Raw genomic sequence first — 26444 nt, forward strand, 5'->3', positions numbered from 1 at the left:
CTATATTTTAACTGAAGACACTTGAGAAAGTACTAGGAATTGGACTTGCACATTTATGAATGACACTGGAGAGAGCTTTAGGTAATTGTAAAATGCTTTCTATTTTGGTTATACATGATGGTTATAAATAATTACAGTCCTCACTGAATCAGGAATTTGCAGTATGTTGAGGGAGTGAAATCATGTTAATCTTCAGAAAACGTACAAGTCAAGAAATATATGAACATCTAGTGTTATATCAGCTAATCCCCTATTCATCAGTCATTTAATTTTTATTTGTAACTCCTTTATATATCCTTGGCAGTAGAAATGCAGACTGCATGAACTATATCCATTGATTGATTAACTACAGTGATTAACAGCACTTCAGGAAGAAAGATATATGTGTATAGGCTAGTTTGGACATATTGTTGTAAAATCAGTCCATTTGAGAAAAATTATGTATTTTTCTTCAGCCTATCCAGCAAATTTTTCTCATTTTCTTTAAAAGAAAAAAAACTTTAAAACCCATCACTCACTTTTTTTCTCTTGACTTTACTTAAATTCATTTATTCTAAAAAATCTATAGCATTTTGCACTTGATTTAACTGATGATAGTATCTTTCATTTTACAACTTGCTAAATATCTTAATAAATACATTATTTCATTTTTTCTTCCATATATATGTGGACACACAGAAACACACACACATGTGCTCTCCCTGAGTCTCTGTCTCTGTATCTCACTGTGCATTTACATTAAATCCTCTCATATATAAGATTGCTATCCCGGCTTTCTTTTGTTTCACACTTGACTGGTATGCTTTTCCATCTTTTTATTTTCAACCTTCTGTAAGTTTTTAAGTATATCTTGTAGACATTATATTATTGTATTTTGGTTTTTTAAAAAAAATCTAATCTGACAGTATCTTAATAAACTTATTTAACCCATTTACAAATTAGTCCTTGTTCTAATTAGGACTTGTTTCTGCTTTTTAATTTGATAATTTAGACTATTTCCTTTTTGTTTCTTTTCATTCTTCTTTCCATGGTTTTGGAAGTTACACATCCTATTTTTGTTCCCATGATAGATGTCCTTATCTCATGAATTGTGCTCATATTTTTTTTATCCTTATTGTTTTTCTTTTGTATCTTTATCTGACAAGTCAAGCATTTTGGTGTGCCCTCATATTCTTACACATCTTTTTCGTTGCTCCCTGTCCCCATCTCCTTCCCCAGCCCTGGCCAGATCATATTGCTGTTGTATAGAATTTTAGTTCTTTGTCATGGTGAATTGCCTGTTCAGTCTATGCTGTCCCTTAATTTTTTGATTCTGGAAATTATTTCTTCCTATAGTTCCTCTTCTTTCCGTTTCTTCTCCTTTTCAGAGATTGGCAGAGATTAGTACTTCTACTTTTTTTCCTCCATATTTCTTAGCTTTTTGTTTTATGCTTTTTTGTCTCTTTCGTCTGTCTTGTCTGTATTTCTTTGGGTGAGTTCCTCAGTTGACTCTTTCAGTTGGTAGATACCCTACTTTTATATCAGCTATTATATTGTTAATTATTATTTTCATCTGTTTTTTTTCCTTGTTTTATATTGCTAATATTTTCTCTTGTTTGTATTGACTATGTTTATTTTAAATTCTTGAGCTGACTTTTCAGTATTCAGCTCACATGCTGTATGTTGTCCAGTTGGATGTCTTTTATGGAAACTATACTTGTTGGATATAGTTTGGATATCCAGTTGGATATCTAGTTGATTTGGCAGCTGTTCTGTCTGTTGGGGAAGGCTGAACACCAGGCTCCAACCCTTGTAACTCTTGTCAGTTTAAAGAGAGGGGATGGGTTGAGCTTCAGGGACTAGAGAACTACTCTTGATTCTCTCTGTGTGCTGTCCCCTTCCACCCAGTGGTTCATTTTTAAGCTCCTCGGGAAAAGCAGCCCAGGAAGAGGTAGTCTCCTGAGGTGATGACCCACCAGCTCGGAGGGGTGGGAGGAGGCGGGGAGGAAAAGTGAATGCTTGAAGGCCAGGGGTCTGTCTAAATGTTTCCTGGTTCTTTCACACCAGAAGGGCAGAGGTGCTAACTTGGAATTATCCTGGCCGTTATTATCCTGGTATTATCAGCGGACTGCCTGCCTGCTGCCTGCTGGTTTGGGCAGTGATTTGCCAGGAATGATTGTCCTAAGGCTACCTCCTGAAGAGAAGCACAAGTAGAATTTAAAAGCCTCTTCCAGACTGCTGCGTGTATCAGTTTTCTGCCATCTGCTTCCTCCAGCACACCAACTGGAGATACCCTTCGCTCTTCCGAGGGTTTTCTTGTTCTACTCATATAAGTTTCTTGCTTGCTTTTCATATTTCTCTAGTGTTGGCTCTAGAGGAAGGAGTCAGGAGCCTATGATAATGGACCATTTTCCTTTCTTTCATTTTTGTTAAATTTATATGTGTTGTCCAGAGACTTGTCAATGCCTTGGAATAATTTAAGTGTCTCAGATCTTCCAGGACTAATCTACAGATTGCAGACTTCCCTTGCTGCAGCTTTCTCACTGAACCAGTGAGAACAAGAGCATCTCTCTTCCTTATGCAAGAGATGCTTCTTCCTAGATAATTCCATTGATTCACACCTGCATTGCACATATAGGTCTTCTGTGGCAGAGTTTGAGTTATGGAATGAAAAACTTGCCTCTCCATCCTATCTGGCTCTGGCTTCATTGACTGTAGTTGGGCTAACTGTACTGGCCAGCTTGTTGAGATATTATGAAATTTTCTGTTTTCTCATTCTGTTGCTTTCTTCTTGATGCCTATTCTAGCATCATGTTTCCTTACCATGGGTGTAGCAGTGCTGTTTTTAGTAAAGCAGAAGCAGTGGTTTGGGTGTTTAATGTTAAACTTGATATGTTTTTAAACTTAGAATCTTCCATAATTCTTTTCCCTGTCTTAATTTCCCAATCTTAATGCTAATGTAATTGAGGTAAATGTATCAAAATAGTTACCAAAAAGTTATAATATCCTAACTTTTTTTTACCATAGTAAAATATATATAACATGAAATTTTCCATTTTAACCATTTTTAAAAGTGTAGTTCAGTGGTATTAATTATTCGTAATATTGTACAACCATCATCACTGTTTATTTCCAAAATTTTCATCATTCTAAATAGAGACTCTGTGACCCTGAAGCAATAACTCTTCATTACCTCCTTCCCTTTGCAACACGGGTAACCTCTAATCAAATTCTGATCTTATGAATTTGCTTATTCTAGATATTTCACATGAGTGGAATCATGCAATATTTGTCCTTTTGTATCTGCTTTATTTCACTTAGAAAAATGTTTTTTTACTTTATTTTTAGTTGAAGGATAATTGTTTTACAACGTGAATCAGCCATAAGTATACATGTGTTCCCTCCCTCTTGGCCCTCCCTCCCACCGCATCCCCTGTCCACCCCTCTGGGTCATCACAGGGCACTTGGTTAAGCTCCCTGTGTCACACAGCACCTTCCCACAAGCTATCTGTTTTACACATGGTTATGTGTATGTTTCAAAGCTACTCTTTCAGTTTATCCCAGCCTTGCCTTTGCCCACTGTGTCTACAAATCTGTTTTCTGTGTCTGCATCTCTATTCCTGCTCTGCAAATGGGTTCATCAGTAGCATTTTTATAGATTTCATAAATATGCATTAATTAATTTTTCTCTTTCTGACTTAACTTCACTCTGTATAACTGGCTCTAGATTCATCCACCTCGCTAGAACTGACTCAGATTCCTAGCTGATATTTTTTAAGGTCTTTGTTAACCATCACACTGACGCTATTTATCTTTGTCAAAAGTACGAGTCATTTTTAATGTTGATCTCTACGTGTTGGCTTTGTCAACAAGCCCACACTTCTTAGGAACTCTTGATTACTGAACAGAATAAAATAAGTTTAAAGAAGAAGTGTATTTTTGGCTGATTGAATTATGAACATGGCATTGACATAATCATTATTTCTCCATTTGTGTCATTTTCAAATTTGATAAGCATATGGTCTATTTGATGTAGCACATTTGATAAGCATGTGTACCTGTCTGTTATTCACAGTACATATCAGAAATGTTGAGAGGGCAGAACACACTGATACGAATGCTTTCATTCTGTATATTTTATCTTCTTCTTAGGTGGTCCATGAATTGGAACTTTATAACACAGGATATTATTTAGGCATGTTCATGAATTCTTTTGCAGTCTTTCAGGTATGTTTAGTTTGCTATATAATTTGAAAAGATATTAATATATTTACTGCTACAAAACTAATTTCAGAATTAATGATCTGAATTATGAAATGTTTTTTTTTTAATTTTATTTTATTTTTAAACTGTACAATATTGTATTAGTTTTGCCAATATGTGTTGCTGAAGTGCAGTGTGTTATATAAGTGTAATTTGAAATTGAAAGATGGTCATCCTTCTAGTCTTAAAAGCAAATGAGTAAATTCATCATTAGAGAAATAATGGAATTACCATTAAACAAGTAATTTCTTTCTATCACTTTCCTTGACTTTGAAATAGCTCTTTCTGCATGTGAGAGTGTGTGTTTGTGTGCTTGTGTGCGTGTCTGTGTGTCTTGTTGTGAGAGACTGTAAACTCATGTATGTGTTTAAACTCTCAAAAATGAGCAAGAGTTAAAAAAGCAAAAGGAGATATTTTCACATGCAACTCAAAAACAAAACAGCAAGAGTGAATTAGAGGTAGAGGCAACTGACAATTTAGAGGGCATTTATTTAAAAGTTTATTTATTTTAAAAGAAAATGAAAATGTTTCTTTCTAGGAGTGTGGCCTCTGGGTATTGACGGATGCAAACCTTGTGAAGGATTACATTGATGGCGTTTGTAAGTGAAATCAGGCAAAGTGCTTTTTAAGTAATTAAGTCATTCATCTCAGGTATTTATAGTTACTTATGTAAGTATGCGTACATTCTGGTTGATTATGGATATTGTAATTTTCATTTTCTGTTCTCTTATCCTATAGTGTTTGGAGTTTAATGTACTTGGAAGTACATCTGGGCCATGACATGGAATGTTCTTCAGCTCCTGTGTAGATGTTTCTAATGATTACTTTCCATTTTCTCTCTGTAACTTTTTGACATGGTTATATTTCTGGACATATTGAAAGATCTTATGCCTCCAATTTGTATTGTAAACTGTGATGTTACTTTGGAATTAGTCAAAAGGAGGCAACATGTTTTTGAAACATTTCTGTTCTCTAGCTTTTTATTGTTCACCTAGAAAATAGCCGAGATGCCACGAAGTATGCTGTCCACACACACACACACACACACACACTCACACATACTCACACACACACACCTTCTCAGTCTGCATTCTTCTCAGGCAGGATCACATCGCACATTCCCATTCCCTGGATTGCTAAGTAGAGTTGACCACCCAACTAATTAAAGGATGTGCTTTAAGGAAAATTCATAAAGCGTTTTACTTGAATTGTTCATTTTAACTTCTTTTAAAAAATTAACTGATTGATTAGACTGTGTCGGGTCTTAGTTGCACTACGCGGGGCCTTTGTCACAACATGTGGGATCCTTTGTGTGGTGCAAGGACTCTCTAGCTGTGTCACGCAGCCTCGGTAGTTGTGGTGTGGGGGCTTAGTTGCTCCATAGCACGTGGGATCTTAGTTCCTGGACCAGGGATCGAACTCCTGTCCCCGGCATAGCAAGGTGGATTCTTAGCCACTGGACCACCAGGGAGGTCCCCATAAAATATTTTGACTGAAGGAAATATATAAATGAGAATGATTAATCCTAGAAGCTGTTCTCACTTCTTTCAGGTAAAATGATACGAAATCATCTCGAAAGACTACAGAACTATCATAGTTGCTATCCACGAATTTCTACCCCATGTTCCCCCACTAAACTCCAGACTCTCCATTTTGGGGTTGGTTCTTGACACTGTAGGACACCTGAGCCTCTGTCCTGAAGTTTTAAGAACAATTTTATATTCTTAAAGATTTTATGAAGTCATTATGATCTCTGTGATTAAAGACACATGGCACTTGTAGCTTTCTTCATATAATCATTTATCCTAGGCAGCCTTCCAGCCAATCTGATTTTCCATGCTCTCTCTGTTGGTCTCAGCTTTTACCCATCTTTGTTTATGTTTACTTATCAAATCCTGGTGCTCACTACCATACTCATTCTATTGTTAGTAACACTCACTGTAATCTTTACCCTTTCTGAGAACCTTCTACCTTTTCACTGTAACAGAAGAAACCTGATACTGTTACTGGTATATTATGTTCCTGGAAACCTTCAAGTAATTGACATTAATTTTTCTGCCTCTCTTCTGGTTCATGGTCTGAAGGTGCATGTTGTTGTTTAGCTGCTAAGGCATGTCTGACTCTTTTTGGGACCCCATGGACTATAGCCTGCCAGGCTCCTGTGTGCATGGAATTTCCCAGGCAAGAAGACTGGAATGGGTTGCCATTTCCTTCTCCAGGGGATCTTCCTGACCCAGGGATCAAACCCACATCCATCTCCTGCATTGGCTGGTGAATTCTTTACCATTGAGCCACCAGGGAAGCCCCCCACCCCCAGTAGGTGTATAGAGTTCAGTATTTTCTTGGCTACTTCAAGACCGCTGTTCAGCAGTCCTCAGTTAGAAGCCCCTTATCATTTGAAACTCAAAAATTTCAATCACATATCCTTTAATGAACATTCAGTCGCCTACTTTCCTTTTCCCTCTGTCTATATTAATGACTCTCACGGAAGATTCAGAGTCTGACTGCTTTGTCTTCTTGGGGGATTTGAATGTGTGGGTGGCCCGTCTACTATGCACTATCAAATGAACATCACCATGGCAACAGTGGTCATAAGGTCATGTCATCACCTACCATGGATCTACCCCTAACATTTCAAATGCCTGTCCTTCTACTTTGTATGTGCCCTCACTCCCCCAATTCTGTTAAGTGTCTTCTTTGGTTTTGACCTCTCCTGGTTATTTCTGGTCACTGACTCCTTCTGCCCATATTTGCCCCTAGTACCTGGACCATGGGCTTCCCAGGTGGCTCAGTGGTAAAGAAACTGCCTGCCAATGCAGGAGATGCAGGTTTGATCCCTGGATAGGGAAAATCCCCTGGAGAAGGAAACGGCAATCCATTCCAGTATTCTGGCCTGGGAAATCCCATGGAGAGAGGAGCCTGGTGGGCTACCGTCCACGGGGTTCCAAAGAGCTGGAACACGACTAAACAACAACACAACAGCAACAACTGGGACCACTTGGTCAGTCAGTTTGGTAGAATTCTTCCCTAGTGCCTGGTCCTTCCCTGACACCTTCCCCATTAAGTTCAACTCTGGAACAACTTGACTGTTTATCTTACCCCTCCTGATTCTGCACCCTGATGCCCCACAAATACCTTAAATTCTATGTGTCACAAACCATTGCTCTTCCCTAATATGATTTGACTAATATATGAGCCCTTGAGTTGATACGATTCCATATATCTGTTAATGAAATCATCATGTACCCACGTGTTTGCATCAGAAACCCGAAACGCATCCTTGGTTCCTTCCTCTCTGCCAGATGCAGAACAGCATAGTGACTAAGAAAGGAATTTACCAAGAAATACTTCTGACTTTCAACCCTGGCTTTATGACACTGAGAAAATTCATTAAGCTCCCTAAACCTCAGGTTTCTCCTTAAATTATAAGCACTAATAATGTTGCCTCTATTACAGGGCTGTTAGGAGTTTAAATCCAGAAGCATGCAAAGTGCCTCGCACTTGTTTGGTACTCAGAAATCTGCAATTACCTATTATCAGTAGATGATACTCATATGTGCCTGGCATGTAGGAAGCAATGGAAGTTCAAGCTTGGTCTAGTAGGGCAAACCACGGAGAAGGCAATGGCACCCCACTCCAGTACTCTTGCCTGGATAATCCCATGGATGGAGGAGCCTGGTAGGCCGCAGTCCATGGTGTCGCTAAGAGTCAGACACGACTGAGCGACTTCACTTTCACTTTTCACTTTCATGCATTGGAGAAGGAAATGGCAACCCACTCCAGTGTTCTTGCCTGTAGAATCCCAGGGACGGGGGAGCCTGGTGGCTGCCGTCTATGGGGTCACACAGAGTCGGACACGACTGAAGTGACTTAGTATAGCATAGCATAGTAGGGCAAACCAACACACAGGTAGAAGAGTGTGCTGAGGGGTGTGATGGGGAGGGAGAGTGCGGTGGGCACACACAGAGCTCATCCAACTGGGAGGCCGAGCAGAGTTATCTTAAGGCTGTCCTTCCTCTCCTCTGCTGGGCCCCGGCTCCTGGGCAGTGCGGGAACCTTCTGTTTCTCCTGCGTCCATTCCCCCATCTCTAAACCACTATTCTCACTGAGACCAGAGTTACCACTGTAAAACATGGAATAGATCATGTTTCTAATTTAAAACCTTCAGTAGATCATCACTGCTTAAAGGATCAAGCCCAAGTCCTTCAGCATGGGATAACTGATATTTTAAAATCTGGACCCAGACATTCTTTCTGTTCTCATTTTATGCCACTCTCCCCTAATAAGCACTGTCATATTCTGGACATGCCTTTGTACTTAGCTTACTTTTCTTTCCCCCTCTTGTATGGGATACTCTTTATCTGAAGATGTAAGGAAAATGTAATGCAATAAACAACACAAGATGGATTTTTTTTTCTAGCCGCACCCTCTTCATTATTCAGTTTCTATGTAAAACCAGCTCTTCTCTGCACGGTGGACGTTTTGCCTGAGTGGACTGTCACTCATGTATTTGTTTGCCTTCTCCGTAGACAGTGGGTGGAGCTCATTGCATTCATCTTTGAATCTTTGGTAACTTCTTCAGTATAATTTTATTTTTTAACGTTTTGTTTTGAAATAGTTTTAGGCTTATAGAAAAGTTGAAAGAATAGAGATAGGTGATCCAGTATCTGTGTATCAATGTGACTGTTTTGTAAGAAAAAAAGCTAATAAGCTGGATTTTTGTAGCAGCAGCAGTGGCAGGTATAGCCAAAGGCATTCAGCACTAGGAATCTAAGAAGAGAATAGCAGAATTGGAGGTAACGTTTAAAAATGGGATTTAACGTATTTTTTTGCAGCTGAACTGCAAGTAGTTTTTTAGGTATTGGTTGTAGGGCCAGAGAACTTTTTTTCCCAGCTCTGCCATAAGTGACCATGTGGCTTGGGGTAAGTCACACGACTTCTGTGGGTCTCGGGTGGCAAATGAGAAGGATTGGAGAAGATAAACTGTAAAGGCCTTGTCAGCTGAGAGATGCTGTAATTCTGTGGACTAGGTTTATGAACATTATCTACCGTGACTTTCCCCTAACAGTTGTCAATGTTTATTTTTAGATGACAGCGTAGAGTTGGCTGAGAGGTTTGTGGATGAAAATGAAGGCTACTTGGTAGATCTTCATGACTTTTCTCTGGGTAGCAGTCCACGTGTGCGAAAGCATTTTCCAGAGACTTGGATTTGGCTAGACACCAACATGGGGTACAGATTAAAGTTCTTTGTCTGAATATATTTTGTTTGGTCTTAGTTTTAAGTAAGTTTTGCCCTCTTTCTAACGTTTCAGTATAAACATAGTGTGATAAAGAACTAAATAGACCAAGAGTTTTTAAAGAATGATATTAATTGTATCTAAATATAGTATTTAATTGGAGAAGGAAATGGCAACCCACTCCACTATTCTTGCCTGGAAAATCCTTTGGATGGAGGAACCTGGTGGGCTATAGTCTATGGGGTTACAGAGAGTTGAACACAGCTGAGCAACTGAACACACGCATGCATAGTATTTAATATAGCTGTATGTGAATTGTGACAGTAAGAGTATCATCAAGGAGAAGACAGGCCTTTTCTAAAGAAGGATGATTTTAATTTCCTTAAAGTCGCATGGCTCTCACTGGGGGAAGACTGCTGGGAGTTCCGTTGTTGCTTGGGGTGGGATGCGCTCATGATTGTTCCTTCTGCCTTGTGATGCCCCATTAAACATCCCTGTGAGCCACAGGCAGAAGAGGTGTGGGTCTTGAAAAGAATTCAGCTTAGCTAACAAACTCTGTGCTACCTGGCGTGATGACTCAACAAGTAAATCATGAAATCTGCATATATTGTGAGTCAGCTATTTATGGAAACTTGAAATAAGACACGAGTCACACCTCCAAAAACAAATAACAGCATTGACAAGAATACAGAGGGAAACTTTTATGCATATTGAGGGAGACAAATGGGAGTTAAATTTGGAAAAGGGTATTTATTATCTACATAAAATTTTTGAAAATGATGCTTGTCTTGAAGATATAAATATTGTAGAAAGATTTTTATTGGAATATGGATCAGTTTGCAGTGTTATGACCTTATTATGACCTGTTCCTTGAGAACTTGGAATGTATTATTTTATGCTTAAATCTTTAAAAAAATCTAGATACATATATTATTTGGAAAATTAAAATTTCCCAAAACACGAAAATTCTTCCAAAACATGGTTTAGGTTACGTTGGCTTATTTTGAAGTGTGTCTGTTCTTGGTTTTGTGACTTTTATGTTTATCTTGACTTCAGTTCCAGGATTTACCAAGAATTCGAAGTTACTGTGCCTGATTCTATCACTTCTTGGGTTGCAACTGCTTTTGTGATCTCTGAGGATTTAGGTCTTGGACTAACAACTGCTCCAGTGGAGGTAGTGTACCAAAGAGCTGCTTATAGATGGTACAATGCCACGAAGTGAAGAGAGTGTCAACTCCTCAGTGGATTTTAAAAAAGTGATTGCTTATGATGTTGATCATAGTTTGGAGATTTCTTGGTGTTTCCTTTTTGTTTTTCATCTGTTTTACATTTTCAAGTGTGAACTGTATTAAACTGTTAACTGTGCTAGCTCTGTATTGAGATTTGGATAGTAAGTTTAGTATTGACTGAGTCCAATCACTTCCAAAGGCCAGAAGAGAGAGAATGCCCTCTTTAAAGACGAGCAGAACTCAGAATGTCCCCTAGCAAACATTCCTTCACAACTCTTTGGTCAAATTATATCCCATGTCACTTCCTAAACCATCACTGACAAGAGGAATATAATGACTGTGATTGGTCTTAGACCAGTAGCTTTCAGCTCTGTCATATCTGAAGCCGGTTTTTAAAAACATAAAAAAATAAAAACGGTTTTATTTTGTTTTGTCCCTCAACCATCTATGCAAATGAAATGCATAGAAAATTTAATATACCTTCATACTTAATTAAAACAATCAATAAGATGTCCTAAGTGAAATACCAAGGAGAAATAAAAGGAAAGTAATGTATAATAAAATAATATACTTTTTAGTATGTAAGTGGGCAGGCATAGTTGCACAAGAAAGCCTAGTAACATATTTGAATATATATGCAGTATATAGAATCACCTTGTGTGCAACAGCTGCAAAATGCAATTTGATATACATGTATTATTTTAGCAATGCAAAAACCTTGAGTGGTGCTGCCTGTGGTGATGTAAAGTTTTGAAATAGTGAAGAAGTTTTGGTGAAGTTACAAAACAAAGGGCAGTTTCCTCTTGACTTACAAAATAGTTATATATTGATAGATGCTTTGGGTTTATATATGTGTTGTCATTAGGTTTTAAGTCCAGGTTATTATAACCAGGTGCTTTATCTACATGAAAGGACATTTAAGAATCATGAGGAACACAGGACAGTTCTTCATTGTCAGGGACTGTCCAGAGCATGCAGACCTTCCCTGCTAAGTGCCAAGAGCACTCACTGTGACAGTCTGAGACTGCCACAGATTTCCAAATAAACTTCTAGGAGAGAATTAACTGCTGCCAGTGAGAAGCTTGGCCAACACTATCAGAGTTTAGGTGACCAACATATATGTATATGTTTATATGTTGGGCTTCCCTGGTAGCTCAGACAGTAAAGAATCTTCCTGCACTCCAGGAGACCCCAGTTTGATCCCTGAGTCAGGAAGATCTCCTGGAGAAGGGAATGGCTACCCACTCCAGTATTCTTGCCTGGAGAATTCCATGGACAGAGGAGCCTGGCGGGCTACAGTCCATAGGGTAGTAGACAAAAAAAGGTCATTTACTTTTCACAGGAGTCTAAGACAGATGCTGTTTCATTTGGGCAGCGGCTTTAAAAGCAGAATGATGGAATTGGCATGGCAGAGTAGTAGAAGAGGAGCCTGGCTATGGCCTCAGACATGGCGGGATCCAGTTCTGGCTCTTGGACTTGCCAGCAGCGTGCTCTTGTACCAGTTACAGAGGTGGCTGAGCTTCAGGTTTCTTTCCTGTAAAATATGACTGTAACACCTGCCTGCATAGGTGTGATGAAATAATTTAAGGTCCCTGGTTCCTAGTAGGAGTTTCATAAAACATAGTGATTACTGTGTTATAAATCACAGCAGTATGCCCCTATTTGTTTAGGATAGGTTGCTGTTTTCTGTTGGTAGGCAAGAGGACATTTCTATGTGAAGCTACTAATAAGTGTCGTAGGTTTTGTGAGATTTAAGTGTGTAAAGTGTGAAGCTCTGGACTTTAAAATCTGTATTCATTGTGTTCTTTCCAGCTCCAAGCCTTCCAACCATTTTTCATTTTTTTGAATCTTCCATACTCTGTCATCAGAGGTGAAGAATTTGCTTTGGAAGTAACCATATTCAATTATTTGAAAGATGCCACTGAGGTAATGTGCTAAAAGGTTTGTTCATCATTTACATGTCAGGAAAAAATGAAGAAAACATGCTGGCATTGGGTTATGTAGTGTTTGGGCATCTAAAAAGTGTATGCATTTCTGGAATATTGAAAATAGCCGTACTTTGCCCACCATTTCTTCAGCTTATTAATGTTGAAGGATATTGCTGGCATGTCCAGACGTTTTCCCCTTAATTTCTAGTGCGAGTTCTCTGCTTTAGTCCCACAAGTTCATTTCTTGGCATCTCTCTTCCTCTTTCCTGCCCCTTTCTCCCCACATTTTTCCCATACTGTACTCCCACACGGAGAATGTCTTACCACTTCACACTGCCATTGAGTGCCCACTGAAACTGGCGAGGATTTATTCCTTTCAAGGACTGGTTTGGAACTAAGGTGTCTTCCTTGAGGCATCTCACTCATGCTGTTAGGCTTGCGGTCCCCATATTTGTACAGTGTTTTCTTTTTTTTAAATCTATTTTTAAATGGAGAATAATTGCTTTACAATGTTGTGTTGGTTTCTGCCATGCATCAACATGAATCAGCCATAGATATACATATGTCCCCTCTCTCTTGGACCCTCCCCGCCCCCCACCATCCCACCCCTCTAGGTTATCACAGGGCACTGGGTTGAGCTCCTGTGTTAATGTATTGTGTTTCCAAGGCTTTGATTTTTGAGTCATGGTCTGGTGTCACCTCAGCCAGTCAGTTCCCTGTAGGGCAGGGGTAGGCCCACTGTTTGTGATGTGCCCATAGTGGTGCTAATGAAATGATTCTCACCCCAACCCGACCAAGACTAGGGACTGTAATTAACCTTACTACCCGAAAATGCCATCATCTCTTTAAGCACTATGTCCAATGGCACCCCCCTCCAGTACTCTTGTCTGGAAAATCCCATGGATGGAGGAGCCTGGTAGGCTGTAGTCCATGGGGTCGCTAAGAGTCGGACACGACTGAGCGACTTCCCTTTCACTTTTCACTTTCATGCATTGGAGAAGGAAGTGGTAACCCACTCCAGTGTTCTTGCCTGGAGAATCCCAGGGACAGGGGAGCCTGGTGGGCTTCCGTCTATGGGGTCGCACAGACTCGGACATGACTGAAGCGACTTACCAGCAGCAGCAGCTAGAGAATAAACTGATTCTTATTTTCTAATTTTACTTTTTAATTTTCTCAACATGGTATAGTGTAAAGAGCAAAAGATCTGGAGTCAGAAGGCCCAGATCCAGTATCTAGCTTGTCCACTTAAGAACAAGTAACTTAATTGCAGTTTACTCATCTGTTAGATAAGAAATATTTTGATAAACAGATGAGAAAATAAGTGGGAAAAACAATTTGTAAAGTCTAAGATCTGGAGAAATACTCTTCTTGATGAGCCTGGCAACTTTGATGTACTCTATGAAAGTTTACAACCAACATGTGCTTCAGGACTAGTGTCTGAGTCATACTTCTCTTGGAATAATTTTAGCAGAGATTCTCAATGAGTGTAATAACATTTCATCCTGTTTGCCTCAGGTTTTTCTAAAGGGACTAGTGTCCCAGGATGACACAGCTGAGTCAGGCTGGTGGTAGTACCATGACATGAAATAACCCAGCTCTCAGAAAATGAGAGAATTTAGTGTTAGTGGGAGTTTAATGTTAGACTTGAAGAATGCCATTTCCCCACTTGTCTTGAGGTAGGTGGAAAAAGTGTGGGAAAGCACTCGGTTTTTCCTGTACCTCTACACGCTCTTCTTGGCTGAACCTTTCTGTCTCGTTTTTCTCTAATCTTGGGCCTCACAGATTTAACTGCAATTAAAAGGGTATGGCAACCCACTCCAGTATTCTTGCCTGCAGAATCCCATGGACAGAGGAGCCTGGCGGGCTGCAGTCCATAGGATTGCAAAGAGTCGACTGAAGCGACTTAGCATGTATGCACAAAGCAGCATTTTACTGAGGAGCAATTTATTATACAGAACCTTTGATGACTTTTTTTTTTTTCTTCCAGGTTAAGGTAATCATTGAGAAAAGTGATGCATTTGATATTCTAATGGCTTCGAACGAAATAAATGCCACGGGACACCAACAGACCATTCTGGTTCCCAGTGGGGATGGGGCAACTGTTCTTTTCCCGATCAGGCCAACACGTCTCGGGGAAGTGCCCATCACGGTCACAGCTGTTTCACCTGCTGCTTCTGATGCCGTCACCCAGAGGATTTTAGTGAAGGTAAATATTTGAAGCCTAAAACGAAATGGAAATACAGAATTGGAAAGGAAGCAGAAGATGGTTTTTCTCATGGTTAAATTTGTTTTCAAGACCTAGTAGGACATCTTCTCCACCCTCCAGGAATGCCTAATGTTTTTCTCATCTAAATGTAAAAATATATCACGCAATTGGAGGTAATTGCCAATGTCTTATTCAAATTTTTAGTATGATTATAAAGCAGGTTATATTTACACTCTATGTGACATTGGAATCCTGTTAAATTGTGCCAAGTTGATATATAGATTTTGAATTTTTGAATTCCTCAGTACAGGTAGAATAGGTTTTGTAGGTTTTTTCCAGAGAAGACAGGATGCACAAAAAGGCAACTCAGCATAGTGAATAAGCACTGGTGTTCTGGAGGGAGGCAGCCCTGGATTTCATCCCAGCTCTGTCAAGGGTGCCTTTGGACAAGGTATTTAATCTCTGTCTTTAAATAATAAAAGGACCTATTTCAGAGGGTTTTTCATCCCCTTTTCATCTTCTCCTTTATCATTTCCATTGCCATTCTGTGAACTATTTTCTCTAATTTAAAGAGAAAGTAAAAATTTATTAATGGGTTTGAACCAAGACCTTGTAGGCACTTATCTAACCATACACAGGCCAGATGATTAACTCATTATCTGTCTATGCTGCTGCTGCTGCTGCTACTAAGTTGCTTCAGTCGTTTCCGACTCTGTGCGACCCCCATAGACTGCAGCCCACCAGGCTCCCCCGTCCCTGGGATTCTCCAGGCAAGAACACTGGAGTGGGTTGCCATTTCCTTCTCCAATGCATGAAAGTGAAAAATGAAAGTGAAGTCGCTCAGTCGTGTCCTACTCTTAGCGACCCCGTGGACTGCAGCCTACCAGGCTCCTCCATCCATGGGATTTTCCAGGCAAGAGTACTGGAGTGGGGTGCCATCGCCTTCTCCGTTATCTGCCTATAGTTTTCTCTAAACAGAGAAATAGAGACCATGTTAATTGTGTTACTTTTTATCAACAGGCTGAAGGAATAGAAAAATCGTATTCACAATCCATCTTGCTGGATTTAACTGACAGCACGCTACAAACTACCCTGAAAACACTGAGCTTCTCCTTTCCTCCTCACACAGTGAGTGGCAGTGAGAGGGTTCAGCTCACTGCAATCGGTAAGAGCAGAGTATATCACCGTCACTACTGGTTTATTTGTATATGATAATACACATTTCTGATTTATTTGTACATGCATTTTCTTTTTTAATGAATTATTTAAATTGAAGTACAGTTGATTGACCGTGTTTTGGGGGAACAGTAAAGTGATTCAGTTATACATATGTATACATATATATTATTTTTCAGATCCTGTTCCATTATAGTTTATTACAAGACATTGAATATAGTTCCCTGTACTATACAGTAGGCCTTTTTAGGTATATTTTCTTATTTAATCCTAATTAAATAAGGAGTTGCAAAAACATTTTAGTTGCTGCCAACCGCTGATTACAGTGGAAAGGCAAGTAAGGGGTGTGTTCTGGACCAGTTCTTCTCAGTCTTCAAGGTGCACATGAATCTTCTGGGGACCCTGTGTGAAGGCAGATTCTGGCTCAGTAGGTGTGGGGTGAGCCCTGGATCTGCATTTCTAACAGGCTCCCGAGTGTTGCTGATGTTTCCGATGTGCAGTCCACTCTGAGTAGCCAGGCCACAATATTGTTGTGTGGCTGGAGGGAGGAGTTGTTCTGCCTTTGTGGCTCTCAATCACTGGTGAATATCACAGCCTCCTGTGGAGCTTTGAAAATACGCAAATATCTGGGTTCCACTCCCAGTCTACTCGATGAGACTCCCTTGGGCTATGGCTAGGGCATGCATGTTTTGAAAAGGTTCTGCTAGTGCTTCTGACAACCAGAAGTTGAGGACCACTGTCTCGAGTGGTTCTCTGTGCAGAATGCAAGTACCCTGTACCACTGGAAGCTACCCACTGACTTAGTCACCTTCTCCTAGTTGCCAAAGTACTTTCAACTATTAGAACTTCCACAGAAATGGCTTATTTGTATAGTTGTGCTTTACAAATAACTGAAAGAAATGTTTAGATTTTGTTGTTCAGTTGCTCAGTCGTGTCCGACTTTGTGACCCCATGGACTGCAGCACGCCAGACTTCCTTGTCCTTCACTATCTCCTGGAGTTTGCTCAAACTTGAGTTGATGATGCTATCCAACCATCTCATCCTCTGTCGCCCCCTTCTCCTCCTGCCCTTAATCTTTCCCAGATCAGGGTCTTTTCCAATGAGTCAGCTCTTTGCATCAGGTAGCCCAAGTATTGGAAATGTTTCGATTAATGACATCTAAATAATTTGTCAGGTCTTTGAGGTGTCAAGACCTAAGGCACTTTTTCAGAGGTTCTTTTGAATCTCACCTGCAGGTGTCGTGCTTTTTATTATTACTCCAAACAACCAGTCCCTCTAGAGAGGGCTTTTTGGGGAGACTTAGATATAATTCTTAAAAATAAATAAATGAACTCTCTGTTGAGGAGAATACATTCTGCTTAAGCACCTCCCACAGTGGTGGGGTGCTGGGAGATGGTATGGTGTGTGTGCACACATACAGAGGGATGAGCCTTGAAGTTTTTTCTTTTTTTCTTTTTAAACTTTTTATTTTGTATTGGGGTAAAGGCTACCCACTCCAGTATTCTGGCCTGGAGAATTCCGTAGGCTGTATAGTCCATGGTATCAGAAAGAGTCAGACATGACTGAGTGATAGCTTACAGTGAATGGTGTCGGATTTGTCATCTCCGAAGAAGACTTAACTTTGGGACCAGGGACCAGGCTTGATCACTCAAGAGGTTTTGTGTAGCAGAGTTTTATTAAAGTGAAAAGGAACAGGGAAAGCTTCTGACACAGACGTTGGAAGAGGAATGGAGAATGCCCCCCTTGCTAGTGTTAGCAAGGGAGTTAAATATTTTTTAAATTGGTTATTACAGTAAATCAAAAGAATGTCTCAAGGTTGTAAACACCTTACTAGACTCACTTCCACAATATACATTTTAAGATAACAGGATTGGTCAGAAGATTTTCAGGAAGGAGAAACATGTCCTCAAGCAGAATACCTTATTGTTATATAATCCTTACTAAGGAATGTAGGAGGAAACGTTTGTCCTTTCCTCCTTGAGAATTTCAGACCCCTATCTCCTCCTTGAGAACCCCAGACCCCTTTCTCCTCCTCGGGGACCCTGGACTTCTTATCAACCTGCCTGGGAATTGATTCTCTCATGAGCGACTTTCACTTTCTTTCAGAGCCAGTTAACAATGTTGTGGTAGTTTCGGGTGGACAGTGAAGGGACTCAGCCATACATACACATGCATCCATTCTCCCCCAAAATCCCATCCCATCCAGGCTGCCACATAACATTGAGCAGAGTTCCATGTGCTATATAGTAGGTCCCTGTTGGGCATCCATTTATAATATAGCAGTGTATATATCTGGAGAAGGCAATGGCAACCCACTCCAGTACTCTTGCCTGGAAAATCCCATGGATGGAGGAGCCTGGTGGGCTGCAGTCCATGGGGTCGCTAGGAGTCGGACACGACTGAGTGACTTCATTTTCACTTTTCACTATCATGCATTGGAGAAGGAAATCACAATCCACTCCAGTGTTCTTGCCTGGAGAATCCCAGAGACGGGAGAGCCTGGTGGGCTGCCGTCTATGGGGTCGCACAGAGTCGGACACGACTGAAATGACTTAGCAGTAGTGTATATATGTTCATCCCCAAACTCCCTAACTATCCCTTCCCCCCAAGAACCTTGAAGTTTGAGTGTGTACCATCTTTCCTTATGTTGGAATGAGTCTGCCTGTGGTTGTTGAATATTCTGAAGTTTAAATTTTAAAGTTTGATTTAAAATAATGTTTTTTTTCAAGTTTTATTTTTATATAGTATTTATTTAAAAAACCTGTTTGGTTTTTCATTTTCTATTAAAAAACCTGTTTGTGTTTTATTTGGTGAATATTGGCTTGCTTCTTTGAATATTAAAAGTCCAAGTTTATGTTCACTTTGAATATTAAAAGCATACTGTGCAGTGGTGGTAATAATAAGGAACAAAACCTGCACTGGTATTTACTTCTCCAAGTTAACGTCTAAAGTTTAAGACATGGTACGCTAGCGTGACTGCAGCCCACCCACATGAAAGTCTTCCTCTCTTATTTGGATTCACTTTTTTAGGAGCAAGTTTTCAGTAGGTATTTGGACTTGGAATGGTGAAGTTTTTAAAGTAAACCACACTGACGAATATTCTTCTCTATACAGTTCAACCATAGTGAGGTCAAAATTAGAACTCAGCCTTTACATTTCTAAATTTTTACTTATTTTCTTGAGTCATGGTGTTAGAATGTGGGTAGAGGAATGTGGGTAAGAGTGTGTTTTGTTTAACTGTATGTTACTCACTTTGAAGAATACTTTTAACCCGTTTTGATCCTGAGATTCACTGAAACATATATACCAGTTAGTTCTACTTTGTTGTTGATAAATAGAGCACACTGAAAAATACCACAAGCCCTGCCCTTAGAACGTCATTTCTCAAGAATTTATAGTGTATTAGTAAGGAAGTCAATATAAAGTTCTATTTATATGAAGAATACTCATAGTAAAACTTTTCTTCCCTGTTTAAGAATGATGATTTCCTAATGCAAATCCTGACATTTTGGTTAGAAATTTTAAAAAAACTTATAGTTTGCTTATATGTGCTGTATCTTTGAGCTAAAAGTCTCCTAATTTGTTGCATAATCTACAAGTTCAGTACCACCGTATTCTCATTTATTTGACCAGTCTTCCTAAAAGCTTGATGTAAAGTTTCTGCTGTGTTCCTGGCGGTGGAGCAGTCATAGTGCTTCAGTGTCGGGCGCCTTCTGCTCTCTTTGCCACTAGGAAGTATGTTTATTGGGGATTTGCTGACCTTGATAAATGTCTTGTGCTTTCAGGAGATATTCTTGGTTCTTCCATCAATGGCTTAGCCTCCCTGATTCGGATGCCTTATGGCTGTGGTGAACAGAACATGATAAATTTTGCTCCAAATATTTATATTTTGGATTATCTGACTAAAAAGAAACAACTGACGGAGAATTTAAAAGAAAAAGCCCTTTCTTTTATGAGGCAAGGTAAGCATTTTAGAAATATATATATATATTTTTTTTGTAAAAATACATTTGTTTCTGTTTTTGGTTTGTTTTTGGTCAGAGTTGACTCTAGACTGTATTTCAAAATGGACAGATTTTGTCTTTGCTGTGTGATTGTGACATGAGATGGTGTGGAGTGTGCTAGAAGTGTTAACAGCTATCACTACTTGTCCTCAGCTCCAGGCTCACTGACTGCTGCTAAGATGTTTGTTAAAGGAGTTTGATCCTGGAGGGGCTTATATTTTCATAAGGGATTGGAAATTTAAAGCCACTTAAAAATCTGATGCTGAAGGACAGGCAAGGCTGATGTGCTGCAGTTCATGGAGTCACAAAGAGCTGGACACGACTGAGCGACTGCTACTTTGCAGGAATTTATGACATCTCATGCCCAGGTCCTTAAGTCCTCTAGGAAATTCTCAAAGATGTAGCAATTGGTACTTTCTGTACTGAAAGAAAGTGAAAGTGAAGTCGCTTAGTCGTGTCCGACTCTTTGCGACCCCATGGACTGGAGCCTACCAGGTTTCTCTGTCCATGGGATTTTCTAGGCAGTAGTATTGGAGTGAATTGCCATGTCCTTCTCCAGGGGATTTTCCCAACCCAGGGATTGAATCTGGGTCTCCCGCATTGTAGACAGACGCTTTACCATCTGAGCCACCAGGGAAGTACTGAGCTGCCTCTTAAAAATTATTCTCCTTTCTGCATATGTTTGTGCATCAGCCATGTTTTTTTCAGTTTAGCTATTAATTTATTTAAAAAGAATGGTAAAAAATCAAATGTTTATCATATATGCAGAAAACACACGTTATTAATGTTTCAAGGAAAATGGTACTTATATACTAAGACATTTCCTGTTTTCCAAGTACTATGGTCTTCATGTAATGCATCTTTGCATGTCCTCTACCTGGAATGGCCTTCATGATCTATGAATTATGTTTGCTTGATAAAATCCACTGATTTTTAAAGTGATTCAGTCATATTTTAAATATATAAATACAGGAGCTGCTTTTTTCCAAGAGGCAAGCTTATTGGAAACAGGGTAACAGGGTAAGTTGTTATCATTATTACACAGCAGTTAGTTTAGGATAAACGTGTCCCTTCATAATGAGGGAACCTGGAAGAAAAGCTCACATTAAAATAATGTCTTTACTGAGTTTTCTAATTCTTAACTGTGGAAAAGTCAGCCAATTCACTAACAAGCTTGCCTTAAACTTATAATTAGTTTAAGCAGTGGTACCAGGGACTCTTGGTATAGTGTTCAGTTCAGTTCAGTCGCTCAGTCATGTCCGACTCTGCGATCCCATGAACTGCAGCACGCCAGGCCTCCCTGTCCATCACCGACTCCCAGAGTCCACCCAAACCCATGTCCACTGAGTTGGTGATGCCATCCAATCATCTCATCTTCTGCCGTCCCTTTCTCTTCCTGCCCTCAGTCTTTCCCAGCATCAGGGTCTTTTCCAATGAGTCAGCTCTTCTCATCAGGTGGCCAAAGTATTGAAGTTTTAGCTTCAACATCAGTCCTTCCAATGAACATCCAGGACTGATCTCCTTTAGGATGGATTGGTTGGATCTCCTTGCAGTCCAAGGGACTCTCAAGAGTCTTCTCCAGCACCACAGTTCAAAAGCATCAATTCTTCGGTGCTCAGCTTTCTTTGTAGTCCAACTCTCACATCCATACATGACCACTGGAAAAATCATAGCCTTGACTAGACAGACCTTTGTTGGCAAAGTAATGTCTCTGCTTTTAACATGCTGCCTAGGTTGGTCATAACTTTCCTTCCAAGGAGTAAGCAAGCGTCTTTTAATTTCATGGCTGCAATCACCATCTGCCATGATTTTGGAGACCCCCCAAATAAAGTCAGCCGCTGTGTCCAGTGTTTCCCCATCTGTTTGCCATGAAGTGATGGGACCAGATGCCATGATCTTCGTTTTCTGAATGTTGAGCTTTAAGCCAACTTTTTCACTCTCCACTTTCATCAAGAGACTTTTGAGTTCCTCCTCACTTTCTGCCATAAGGGTGGTGTCATCTGCATATCTGAGGTTATTGATATTTCTCCCAGCAATCTTGATTCCAGCTTGTGCTTCTTCCAGCCCAGCGTTTCTCATGATGGACTCTGCATATAAGTTAAATAAGCAGGGTGACAATATACAGCCTTGACTTACTCCTTTTCCTATTTGGAACCAGTCTGTTGGTCCATGTCCAGTTCTAACTGTTGCCTCCTCACCTGAATATAGGTTTCTGAAGAGGCAGGTCAGGTGGTCTGGTATTCCCATCTCTTTCAGAATTTTCCACAGTTTATTGTGATCCACACAGTCAAAGGCTTTGGCATAGTGTATGCCACATTAACGGAGAAGGCAATGGCAGGCCACTCCAGTACTCTTGCCTGGAAAATCCCATGGACAGAGGAGCTTGGAAGGGTGCAGTCCATGGGGTCACGAAGAGTCAGACATGACTGGGCGACTTCACTTTCACTTTCCACTTTCATGCATTGGAGAAGGAAATGGCAACCCACTCCAGTGTTCTTGCCTGGAGAATCCCAGAGACGGGGGAGCCTGGTGGGCTGCCGTCTATGGGGTCACACAGAGTCGGACATGACTGAAGTGACTTAGCAGCAGCAGCAGCATTCCACATTAAAATCAGGTGAGATGTTGGTATAGTGCCATAATAGTTATAGTTATGGAGATGAATAAAAACTATTTTTCATAACTGTGCATCTTTTAAAGACAAGATTTTGACTTGTATTTGAAATTTAGTTTGGCTGATTTCAAGTAGAGAGTGTGTAGGCACTAGACTGGTGCTTTATAACTTGATATATTACCTTCTTTGAGATATTCTTTGATATATTACATTCTTTGAGAGAGTATAGAGAACAGAGGAGCCTGGCATGCTGCAGTCCATAGGGTCACAAAGAGTAGGACAGTGACTGAATAACAACAAATAAAATAAAGTGAAATATTTTAGAAAATGCCACTGATTGCATATTTTATATGTTTCTGGAATGTTGGCCAATCAAATATCAATGCTTTAAAGAAACAGAGTAAGTTTTCTAGCATGAACCATTTGGAGTGAAAGTCGCTCAGTCGTATCCGACTCTTTGCGACCACGTGGACTATACAGTCCATGGGATTCTCCAGGCCAGAATACTGCCGTGGGTAGCCTTTTCCTTCTCCAGGGAGTCTTCCCAACCCAGGGATCGAATCCAGTCTCCCACATTGCAGGCAGATCCTTTACCAGCTGAGCCACAAGGGAAGTCCATTAAGGAACAATAATTTACGCCTTAAAAATTTGAGTTTCTGTACTGGACACTTTGCTGTGGGTTAGTATTGACAGATGCCCTAAAAAATGAACACTCCAAGTCCTCAGTATCTGTTTTTTGTTGTTGTTCTAAAAGGAGTGCTGGTCCTCCAGACCTGTCCCAGCAAGTAGGTGCCAAACTGCAGTTTCAAAGCAGCTCTGCATTGCATTTGCTGGTTGTTAGAGGGCGCAGAGCCGCCAGAGGGCAGTAGAGGCTGTGTGGGCAGAAGGAAGAGCCCTGGAGCTGGGAGGTGGGTGAGCCCCCACCGCGCAAGGTGGAGCCATGATTCTGGCTTCCGTGGGGGCTGTCAGCCCTGGGCTCTGAACCCTGCCTCCTGCTCTGGGCTGGTTTCCCTAGCCTCGTTTTTCGACCTGTAAGATATGGGTAAATGAGTACCTACTTCTTAGGGCTGTTTTGAAGACTAAATGAAGTATTTTAACACAGAGTAAATGCCCAGGAATTATCAGCTGTAGTATACCTAGTTGCATCTAAACAAGGAGATAGGGTCTCAGGTCAGCAAGTAAATTCTGTCTGTTCTGCCTCTAAAAACAAGTGTGAAATTCCTCCACTCTCTCCGTCCCAGGCTGATGGCTTTCTTCTGATGCGTGGTTGCTCCCCAGCTACTCCAGTGGCTTCCTAAATAACACTCTTTGCCAACATGCTCACCTTTAATACAGTTTCTGCATATTTTATAATAAAAAGGATCTTTGGATAATGTCAAGATCATGAGACTTTCTTAAATTCTCCTACGGATTCCTGGCCTGGGCTTGCAGGCCCTGAGTGAACACCAGACCCTTCTTTCACTTCTCCTGCAACTATCCCATCAGGACTCTGTCCTGCTATGTCTAGTGTGCTCCCAGGGCCACAGTGCTCAGGGTCTTTCCACCTGTCCTGCCGTCTTCTGGGGTGCTCTTACCCCACATCTTTCCAGGGCTGGCTCTTTCTGGTCGTCCAGGTGGTGTTTTCCTCAAAATGGCCTTCCCTGGCCTGTTGGTAGCTCTGACTTAAATTATGCCATTTAATATTCTTAAATTATGCCACTTAATATATTCTTCATCACACTTGACATTGTTTAAAATGTTTTTGTTTTTCTGTTATCTGACTGTCTCCTGCTCTAGAAGGTAAGTTCCCTGATAGTGGGGACTGCTTGAATCTCTTCTGCACGGGGTCATCATTTGGGCCCCTCAGTATGTACAGAATGGGTGAAGGCATTCGTATCAGCATTAACTTCATTGGGCTTTAGGTTGATCATCCTGATGTGGAGGTTGAGGGTCTAGAAGATCTCTCAGGTGTTTCCGCGATACATGGCTATTTCCAACCACCACAGTGTCTACCTGGCTTTGGCAGGTTTTTATGAACTAGGAAATGTGACTAGGGATTTGAGCCTGTTGCCTTTTGAGCTGGTGAAGTGGCTGGACTCTGTCCAGCTGTTGTCGTTGTTCAGTCACTCAGTCTTGTCCAGCTCTTTGTGACCCCATGGACTGCAGCACGCCAGGCTTCCCTGTCCTTCACTGTCTCCCGGAGTTTGCTCAAACTCATGTCCACTGAGTTGATAATGTCATCCAACCATCTCATCTTCTGTCGTCCTCTTCTCCTCCTGCCTTCAATCTTTCCCAGCATCAGGGTCTTTTCAAATGGGTCAGCTCTTTGTATCAGGTGGCCAAAGTACTGGAGCTTCAGCTTCAGCATCACTCCTTCCAATGAATGTTCGGGATTGATTTCTTTTCAGATGGATTGGTGTGATCTCCTTGCAGTCCAAGGGACTCTCTAGAGTTTTCTCCAGTGAGCTCCTCAAAAATGCATCTTTTCACATGATGAACTAAATCATATTAGTTATAGAATAGCAGACAAAAACTTCTTGGTGTTGTGATTTTCATTATGAGATCAGTGCCTCATTTCAGAGACTCTGTTTTTCCTTTTGCCATCACGTTTGCCAAAGTTTTAAAAAATATACCATAGTTGTTTTAATTTTTTTAAGGGATTAAAGTGGCTTTCACACAAGTCATGATTATATTATTAAATATCATTTGTGAACAGCACATGGTTTTCCTTAAATCATGCTTGGCCCAGGAGCCCTGTGACCTAAGCCTGTATTTTTATTTTTTTTTATCAAAACAATAACTACATCATTGAATGAAGTGTCTCTTACTGTCAAAAAGAAAAATAGAATCATAAAATGAAAACTTGTTCAAATATTTAAATTGTAGTTCCTGCAGCTCATATTTTCAAGTAAGACTCAGACCAAACTTGGTTGGAAACACATTATATTTTCTCTGTTGAAATAAAGACAGGGAATAATAGGTTTTAGAACTCTGATGCTGCATTTGGCCTTCACAAGAATGGCTAGAGGCAGTAGTGAAGATGCTGAACAGAAAATGTTGGTGAATTTCTCACTGTCCATTTCGTGTCAGAAAGAGTAAGGAAGCTGATAATGAATACTTTTCTTTTAGTATAGAGAATATTTTAATTCCTTTTTTTTTTTTTTTGGGGCCAGAGAAAGATACTGATACAGCCACAAACAGCTGATTTTACTTCTTTTATTTGTATGCAATTATGACACTTGTCATAAACTAAGACAAATTATGTTTAGAACTTTACTTTTCTATGTGCTTCTATGAGTGGTCCTTTCCTCTTTATTATGATAAATTGTAAATATTTTACATTCATGACTATTCCAAAGAAAATTCATGGCCCACAATGTATGTATCTTGTCCGACCCTTTATAAATAACAGTTCATGCATCATTATTTTAAGTTTTAGAAGCGTCTGTTAATTCTGATTATATATTACTTTCTAACGCAAGAGCTCTTCATAAAACTATGAACTTAAAGGCAATACTCTTATTTCTTCATACATTTTGGAGATAACCATGTTTTTGCCTTTCTCACCTGGAGATGAAAAGTCTCCAATTTAGGTGACTACCCTGGAACACTGAATTACTATACAAACAATAAAGCTTACAGCCAAGCAAGCTGTCTGTTTCTCTTATGGAATTGGATGGCTTGGAGGACAAGTAGCCATGGGTTCTCTCATGATGCATGGGTGGCTTCAGACAGGGAAGGGCGCCTCACTGGAGATCCACTTCGTTCTGGTTCCTTCCTCTTTTGCCCAGGGAGCAGAGCTGGAGGATTGGAGTCTCAGTTTCACCTAAAC

At 40.3% G+C, this 26444-nt stretch overlaps 1 protein-coding gene across 1 annotated transcript in view; it reads left to right on the forward strand.

Annotated features, from left to right (window-relative positions):
- The window catches only part of CD109 (CD109 molecule), a 138414-nt gene that overhangs the window by 83072 nt on the left and 28898 nt on the right, over positions 1-26444 (forward strand). The window contains exons 16-23 of the mRNA XM_070376204.1: positions 4132-4206; positions 4781-4841; positions 9331-9472; positions 10536-10653; positions 12521-12634; positions 14624-14842; positions 15863-16007; positions 19804-19980. Coding sequence (XP_070232305.1) covers positions 4132-4206; positions 4781-4841; positions 9331-9472; positions 10536-10653; positions 12521-12634; positions 14624-14842; positions 15863-16007; positions 19804-19980 — 1051 coding nt within the window. The remainder of the gene's footprint in view (positions 1-4131; positions 4207-4780; positions 4842-9330; positions 9473-10535; positions 10654-12520; positions 12635-14623; positions 14843-15862; positions 16008-19803; positions 19981-26444) is intronic.

This window comes from Bos mutus, chromosome 9, assembly GCF_027580195.1.
Source record: "Bos mutus isolate GX-2022 chromosome 9, NWIPB_WYAK_1.1, whole genome shotgun sequence".
Classification (NCBI taxonomy): domain Eukaryota; kingdom Metazoa; phylum Chordata; class Mammalia; order Artiodactyla; family Bovidae; genus Bos; species Bos mutus.